Genomic DNA, 8,992 nt, shown 5'->3' on the forward strand with positions numbered 1-8,992 from the left:
ATTCGAGCATTGGGGTTTAAATTTGCAATATACAGTGCTGATTTAAATTAACCGGACAAAACGCGTTAAACTTGAAATTAAAAACGCGTTTTTCTCAAATTGGGTTGAGTTTAGGCGAAAACTTATCAAGACAAAACTTGCTTAAAATTTTAGCAGAATTATTATGGTGTAATTTGTTTTGCGAAATTCGGGTCCAAACTTTTACCCCAAAAAATGGGTCCTTTTGGCTTTTCTTAATTAATCAAAAATTACGCCAAAAATACCCTTCGATCACAGACATAATTATATCAAAGTGAGCCTCATACGTAGCCCAACAAACATAATCTCCAAAAAATTGTATAAAATAATTTATTTTTGTTTGATAGACAAAAAAGGTCATTTTTACTAAATAAAATACCAACTTTTTATTTAAAAACAATTTTTAAACAATTTGCAATTTTTTTGGAGAAAATACTCTTAATGAAGTTTGTTGGGGCTACGTATGAGGCTCACTTTGATATAATTATGTCTGTGATCGACTGGGTATTTTTGGCGTAATTTTTGATTAATTAAGAAAAGCCAAAATGACCCATTTTTGGGGTAAAATTTTGGACCCGAATTTCGCAAAAACAAACTACACCATATTAATTCTGCTAAAATTTTAAGCAAGTTTTGTCTTCATAAGTTTTCTCCTAAACTGAACCCAATTTGAGAAAAATGGGTTTTAAATTTCAAGTTTAACGCGTTTTGTCCGGTTAATTTAAATCAGCACTGTACTTAACATGAACTTTTTTTATAGGCGATTGTAGAATTCTAAATGAAGTTTGATAGGTTATATAGATAAATGAAGGTTCGTCAGCCGTAAGCTCAATACTTTGCAAGCAAAACAGAGTTTTTTTAAACTGATTTTTTCTTTGGAACACATTTTTTTGTTCAAAATGCTGAGCTCGCTGCCCACCAAACGGCTATTTATTCTTAATTTCCAAGAAAGTGACTGAAAAATTCTGCTCGATGTGACTTTTTCTAGTCTTTTTAACTGGTGATTTGGGCATGATTTTTTGGATAATCTGACAGCTATTGATAGCTCAAAATTAAAACTTTCTTCAGCTTTGAAAATTAAACCCGAAAATTTTTTACTTCGCTATTTTCATTGCTCTGATATGAGAAGTCTTGTTTTTTTGCGAATGGAGCCTTTTTCTATCCAATGTCAAATATCAACATTATTAGCTGCATAATTTGCTTGTAAATTTATTTAGTAGGCTTAACTAAGATGTCCAATCAATGATGTTTTCATATTCAATTCAAGTTTGTATTTAGTACTAATAAATATTATCATACGAATTAGGTGTCAGAACAAAAAAATCTGTACGAGAACTGATAATAAAAAGCATATTCAACGACTTAGCACAGAGCCTGAAATTTAAACTTGCGTGATAAATGTCGTTCATTCGATTTGCGGAGATGATGATTTACAAAAATACATACACATTTTGTATACGCAACTGAAATACCAGAGAAAATTTGAAAATTGAAGTCAGAACGTTCAAGACTTTGGTTTGGATTTAGTGGTCTTCTATTAACGTTTTCTTCAATTAGCTCAGCGTACTTAGTGTACAGTGTACTTGGTGTTTTTTTTTTGTAAATATAGCTCTGGATGCTTTACTTGGTTCATGATGTAGTGCATGTGTTGCAGTTGGATACACTACGAAAGATCTGCAGCTGAAGTGGAAGATGGACCCTGTGACGAAGTCCAACAAGAACGCGGTGGAGTATGACCCCAAAAAACTGCAGCTGGCTCAGTTCAAACTCATCAACGTCGTCACTAGACAGTTCAACCTACAGTTCTCCACAGGTCAGCAGGGGTGGGGGGAGGGGAGGGTAGGGGAGGGGAGGGGAACCTGTACGGGAAAAATCAATACCCCCCTACAGGTTCTCCCAAAAACACTGTTTTCGAGAAGAGCAGTCGTCGTGTGCAGCTAGGGCATATATCTTTTCCTATATTCGTTCTTCCTGGAGCTAACTTGTTGAAGCTACATGTGTGGAGTTGTGTGTAGTTTAAAGTGTGACCCTCTTCTGTTCAGGTGAGTTCTCAGACCTCGAAGTGGTGTTCTACCTGAAGAGAGACCTCATCTACTTCATCATCCAGACTTACATCCCTGCCACCCTCATTGTGCTGCTGTCTTGGGTCAACTTCTACGTCAACAGACACTCAGTGCCCGCCAGGTGAGATCACGAGCAACAAACACAACTCATATGCAAAAAAACAACACTGGAAAGAGGCGAAAGCACTCAAGTGTATCACAACTGGAATCAGACGAGCATTTTCTCGCAGGGACGGATTTCAACAATTTCGAAAAAAACTGTGTCTACTTTTTTTAGGTCGACTAATTTCATTTTCCAAGCACTTTAAAATTATCTGCACCGCGAAGAAATGTTACCAGTTAACAGTTAAAAAACAGGCCAAAATGACACCGCTTAGCTTTGTTAGAATATAAGAAAACTAAACACTCTAAATCTGCAATTTATAGAAGTTTTCTTTCAAGTCAACCTTTCAGGCAAGATAAACTCGACCGAACTTTAAGCTGGACAACATTAACTTCCGCTTTTTTCTCTGGTGCTCTTCATCATCGTTTTCATTTCCATATGAGCTAACAAAAAAAAACGAATTTGCTTTGATTGTCTAAATTTGCTTGAGAGCTTGAGAGCTTCTTAATTTCGGCTCGCATGAGTCAGGGAAACTGAACTTACGTTTGATTATGTTTGCTTGAAAGCTTGCTTGAGATTTTTAGTTTTCCACAACCTTATTTACCTCTAAAAACATTTAAAAAAATTATGAGATTTTTATCAATTGATGCGCTTACAATTGCAGCTCTAGAAAAAAAAAACAAGCTTCTTTGAACAACTTTCTGTTGTCGCAAACATATCCTTGCTAAAACAAGACTGCTCGTATCAGGGCGAAGCTCTGAATGTTTTGACTGCCTCTCAAGGCCTATGGAGCAGTAATAACATGGAAAAATTATATGTAAGAAAAAAGGAAATTATTATTTTTTCAAATTTGATATTTTTTGTGAAAATCATCCCCCGACTCGCCATATAAAGAACAAAGTGATAAATTTTGCTCTTAGTAACACGTCAATTAGGGCAATTAAGCTTCCTTCAACCAATTTGGAACGATTTCTAATGCGGATTAAATCTCCGCTTACGCGTCAATACTGCGAAATATATCGCGCGTTAATTGTCCCAAATTCGCCAAAATGGCAACCTTTAAACCCCCGTAACTTTACAAAAAATGATCACAGGTGAAATATCTTTTCAAAATTAAGCTCAGGACAACAATACTTTTTGAATGATAAAAACATTCCGTCAAAAATGGCTAGTTAAAAAGTCGCTCTCAGCATTATCAAAAAACACTTGAGTTCAATTAGCTCAATTTTTAGATTTGGTTACGAGAAACACTCTGAAAAAGAAGCCAGCAGATGCCATGCTCACGAACTTCTATGAGATTTATGGCTCATTAAAATTGAAATTCAGGATTGCTTTCGGAGAAATCTTTCTAAGTGAGTTTTGATCATTTCGAGCTAATATTAAAAATGAAATGTGGTTTGTTTCAGAAAATTGAGTTTCTTAATCTAAATTTATCTGAGAAAAGAAAAATTTAATCACTAATAATCAAAAGCCGCTCAAATTGATTTCTATTCAGCGAAGTAAAGGAATGCTTATCACAAATTATTTTCTGTGTGGGTTGAAAGTAAAAAGAGAAATATCTTTGATATTAAAATGTTTGGGATAAACAGTGTTAAAAAACGGACTAAAAAGAAGACATCATTACATAATTCTTGTTACAATAATGAAAATTTTCTTTTCGAAACCAATTGAGGTAGTTCAAGAAAATGGTGCTCGAGTTGTGTTGTACAGAAGCAAGATAACATCAAAAAACTGTTACCGAAGGTTAAGGTTTCCAAAAAATTTATTTTGAACTCGATTCAAGGATACATGATTTATATGCACCGTCACCTAAAATTTCTTTCAATAACTGAAACAAGACCGCTCATGAAGCAATGCAAAACCCTGAATGTTCCGACTGTCCCCTAATCCATATCGAATATTTTTTGGCAAAAAAAGTATTAAAAAATTAAAACCTCTGGACAATATCGACAAGTGTGACTACTTGAGAAGTGTAAAATTAATACGACCGACTATCTAGCCTCGATTCAATTGGAGCGATTTTGTTGTGCTCGATATTTCGCCACCCATAAATAATTCGCGTTACGCTCTCAGTATTATGAATAAAATCTTCAAAGCGCACATAATTTAGTCCAGAACATGGCCAAATTGGCAACTTTCAAACTTCCAGAACTTTACAAAAAAAATCGGAGGTACAATATCTTTCAAATTTTAACTCAGGAATTCAATAACTTCAGTGGGGTATAAAAACTTTTTGTTGAAAACTATTATTTCGATCGGCGAAAATTGACTGAATCAAAAAACGACACACGCAACGAGCACAATTATTCCGTTTTCATCAAAAATCGGAACAAAAAATGCGACTTTTAGTTGGCGGATGAAGTTCTTTATAAAGTTAAATATTCCAAACCGATTTATGGAGAGAGAATATTTAAATAATCCAAATACTTTTGTTGGTTAAGTCATGCCAACCGATTCATGTCATGAAATAATCTTAAGAAATTTGAAAAATCCTTGCTTGATGAATTTGCTTAAAACATCAAAGTTTGAGTGTGAATGTTGCTACGACGTTATTTGAACCAGTTTAACGAGCATTCCCAAGATAGGCTAAACTAAAATTATATATGCGCTACGCGAACGATTTCAAACATCAATTTGAAGATTCATCGCTTGATGAGGTTGGTTAGAAAAACTTTTCGGTGTTTTGCGAGAAGATTCAGGCTATAAAAACTTGACTCAATTCAAAAATGTATTGTTTGATAGGCTTCCTTAAAAATACCAAAATTTCATAACTGCATCGTGTCTCTTTAAACAAATTGAAATCATGCAAAGTTTTATCAAGTGATAAAATTGCTTTAAAATGTTCAACTTTTTGCAACCCAATTCATGCTCTAGGGTTGTTTTTGGAAGTCCACCCCATCGGGAAACTAAATTGGTGCCCTTATTAAATGGACGACGTTTTAGTACTTATATGTTCTTATTTTAGCAATCGGCCTGCTATTTTATTGAATTAAGAGGATCGGTGACAAAGACGGCAGCGGGTTGGTGTTGTTTTTGTAAATACTAGGGCTTGAACGCTTTCAAGGTCGCTCCGAGATTCAAAGATCAAGCTCTAAATTCTTTTGAAACATTAGTTCGGTCTTAAGTTTTATGAGAGTTCAAGCGACGAAACTAGCTAATTGTTTTAAAAATGCTCGGTTCGGTTTTTCAAAAAATATATAATTTAGTCGACAATGAAAAATCCACAATTTCCGCGACAATCCCAGATCAGCTGAAATATACCTTTTCTCGGCATAATGAGTTTTTGAGTGGAATTGTCACTCTTAGAGCCTCGTTGGCGATCACGACAGTGCTGACCATGATCACGTTGATGGGAGCGACCAACTCCAATCTTCCGAAGGTATCCAGCATCAAGGCACTCGACATCTACTTCGGAATCTGTTTCTTATACGTGTTCGGAGCACTGGTCGAGTTCGCCCTTGTCTGTTATTTTAATAAGCCCAGATATACTAGTACGAAAATGACATCTATGGAGCCTCGCCACTTGAAGGGCAAATTGGGTCATGGTCAGTACTTCGACTATGGAGACGGGCCAGTGCATGACAGTGCTGTGGTACGTATAAAATAAGCTCCGCCTTATCAAGTTGCAGAGCTCAATTGTAGTCAGAAAACATCCAATTTAAATAGTACACAGTTTGATGCAAGTTTACAAAATGACGGTTGTTTTTATTTGATTTATTTAGAGAACTATTAAAGCCATGAAATGTAGATTTGCCCTATAATTGCAGACAGATAATTTCAGCCAACCACTCAGGCTTACTTACAGAAACTTTTAGAGACAATTTTGTTTTGTTACAGAACATTTTAGAACAAAAAACAGTTGAAAAATGAAGAGGTTGAAAGTTTTCTCTGTTCAGGTTGGAATTCCTTGGAGATTAAATTCTCAAATGAACTCAAATGGGATCCTAACATCGCCTGGTGAGTACGGGTTCACGCAAGGCGCCTCAAGCCACATGAACGACCCAAGAGAAACGCAAGCATTCCTACCTCTAAACATTACTCAGAACCCGTCTGCTGGTCTAAGCAATCACTACGAAAACCACAGCACTTCTTTCTTGCCCCAAAATCTCAACAATTCCAACGCAACTGTTTTGTCAAACTCTCACAATAAGAACTCACAGCTTCAAGACTCAAAAATTGTCTCGAAAAGTGGGTCTCCGAAACGAGGCTGCGACTTGGAACCGGGCAACTCGCCCTCGCCGCAATTAGTGGAAGACACAAGTTCAACGTTAAATAAGAAGCAGCGGCGTCGGGTGCGTCGGAAGCCTGTGAACAAACCGATAGATGTGAGCAAGATAGATTTGTACTCACGCATCATGTTTCCACTCACCTACATCATGATCTGTATCATTTACTGGATGGTCTACATCGGAGTCACGGGACTCACGCAGAACAGCTTCGAACAGGAGGACCAGGCGGCCAACGACGCCAACAACGAACAAGAGCAGGCCGCCTCCTGATTATAATCCTACAATCGCTTATTTAATAATTAACAAAATCAACCAACTAGTTGATTAATTAAGGAAGCAGTTCAATAATTCATTGGTTGATTGAATACTGAGGTCAGTTTCACTTGGTTGAATTTTAATACCCAACCGCGTGGCTTGTAAATAAGGGCTCTTTATAAGCATAAGTTCCAATCAAAATTCATCAATACTTTCAACTTTTGGTGCTGTTTTGTTTTGTTTAACGAGAGAAAAACTTTTTCGCACGATGCTTCATTTTTCGCCCGAGCCCATTTTACCTTAGGTTCTATTTTAATACATTCATTTTTTAGCAAACCGGCCCCAAGTTTTTCTTATAGGGGGGGGGGGGGGCAATAAACTCTTGAGAGGGAGGCAGGTTTGCGATGGGATCACGCCAAAAAATGGATGCAATTTTTCGTTCAAAACTTTCCAAAAAGCGCCTAATGACACCTTTTTTTGTCTGTTTTGTCAAATCAGAATGCTTAGTCAAAACAGGGTCAGGGTCTTTACAGTGATTTATACGTTTTATCCCCTCTCCCTCAAAAAAAATAAAGATTAGATAAAAAATTTTACAAAAAAAATTGGAAAGAAGCTAAGGAACGCTATCAAAAACGTTGCATCGGAGTGAAGTGAGTGTAATAAATAAAGTTTTTTAATTATGAAAACTTGAGCCCTTTTTAGCAAGAAGTGCATTGGGTTAGATATCAATTTGAATATGTTGCAATAAAATTGAAAACCATAATGTGGATTCAGTTTAGTTTATTTTAAGTTAGTAATTCAAATGTTCATTATCTCTTTTTTTTAAAGTATCTCACAAAAAATAGGGGAGAGTATATTAGCTCAAAAAATTGTTGAAAATTTCTTCTATAGGCGTGGCAAAATTTAGTGAGACCAGACTGGTTCACATTTTTTTGAGATATTAAAAACGGTTCTGCAGATGCAAAAATCAGCCGTAAGGGGTAATGAATATTAGTAGACAACAATAATTTTTTCAACTACACTGATCCAATCTGAGATTGGAGTGATCTGTTTTAGATAATCTTCTCTGCCAACACTTCGAAATATCTGAAGGCCAAAAGGTATTCAGAGTTATTCGTGTTTCGGCAACTGGAGTTTTAAAGGCACTTTGAAGTCAACCGGAGCTTTGAAAGCATTTTGCGTGAAAAAAGCACAACTTTTTTACGCAAAACCAACTGTACCAGAACTGATTTGGTCAGCGATAAAAAAAACTGAATTTTTGGCACTGATATAAATTGAAAAACGGTTGAAAATTAGTTTTACAGAAAAACTTGACCGGCGGTTGAATGATTGGCAACCATTTTTAGCCTAAGAGATAACTTTAACTAGTTTCATATCACTCCTCCAGGCTCCACACGCAGATTGAAATGAATACTATTAAGTATCTATATTTATACACAGTTAGTAAGAGACCAGATGGATGGCCTTGACTCATATAAAATATCAGATGGCTGAGCAGTACCGTTCAGTTGGTGTTGAATTCAGATTTATGCTCAGTTACTTTTCCTAACCAGAGTTACTTAGATATCGATAGCCAATCCGTTAGGATTCTTGAGAAGCTCATACATTACGGTAGAGCAGACATTACGGTATACATTACGGTATAAAAACCTGCTGAGTATTCACCATTTTGACAGAAGGCATGAGTAAAGCCACCACTGGAATGGTCAAAGTGCGCGGCTATGATGGAAATTGCCGTGTTTGCTACAGATGGGATAGAGGTACGAATTTTTTTATGAACAACACCTCCAGTGTTAGGACCAACTGAATTAACTTAAGAGGTTGAAATCACTGGAGAATCAGAAGCACAAAAACGTAATAGAGGTATCAGAAGACCTTTTCGCTTTAGCGGACTCAGAAAGCCCAATGTCACTCCTTATTGAAAAAAACGGCAGAAAGATTACGCCAAAACAACCGCTCCGCATTATTCAAACCCATCCCACCGGCGGATGCCGCCTGAAATCTTGCCTGATTTAACGGAAAATATTTTGTTCCAAAAGGAAGCCTGGTCATTGCGTTAAAATCCCGAGGATAGACCATTCATCATTATGGAAGATCTAAAGGCAAATATTATCGGACGGAACATTCTACCGAAAGTTGACATGAAACCTATACATGGCAAACTAAAACACAGCCAGATATTAAACAATCATGAAAAAGATGAAACATCAGACAAGGAAATAAAAAAATGGATTCAGGAGAATTTCCGACAACTCTGCGTGCAAATCGGAGAATAGAAAAACCACGTAATGCGAATTCACTTTACACGAAAAACATCAAACCAA

At 36.4% G+C, this 8,992-nt stretch overlaps 1 protein-coding gene across 1 annotated transcript in view; it reads left to right on the top strand.

Moving 5' to 3' along the window:
- Positions 1 to 6,943, top strand: part of LOC134838996 (gamma-aminobutyric acid receptor subunit pi-like) — a gene marked incomplete in the record, with an annotated part of 106,408 nt that extends 99,465 nt beyond the window's left edge. Inside the window, 4 exon segments of the mRNA XM_063854371.1 lie at positions 1,678 to 1,831; positions 2,061 to 2,202; positions 5,491 to 5,776; positions 6,081 to 6,943. Coding sequence (XP_063710441.1) covers positions 1,678 to 1,831; positions 2,061 to 2,202; positions 5,491 to 5,776; positions 6,081 to 6,683 — 1,185 coding nt within the window.
- Positions 6,944 to 8,992: the final 2,049 nt, after the last annotated feature.

This window comes from Symsagittifera roscoffensis, chromosome 2, assembly GCF_963678635.1.
Source record: "Symsagittifera roscoffensis chromosome 2, txSymRosc1.1, whole genome shotgun sequence".
Classification (NCBI taxonomy): Eukaryota; Metazoa; Xenacoelomorpha; order Acoela; family Convolutidae; genus Symsagittifera; species Symsagittifera roscoffensis.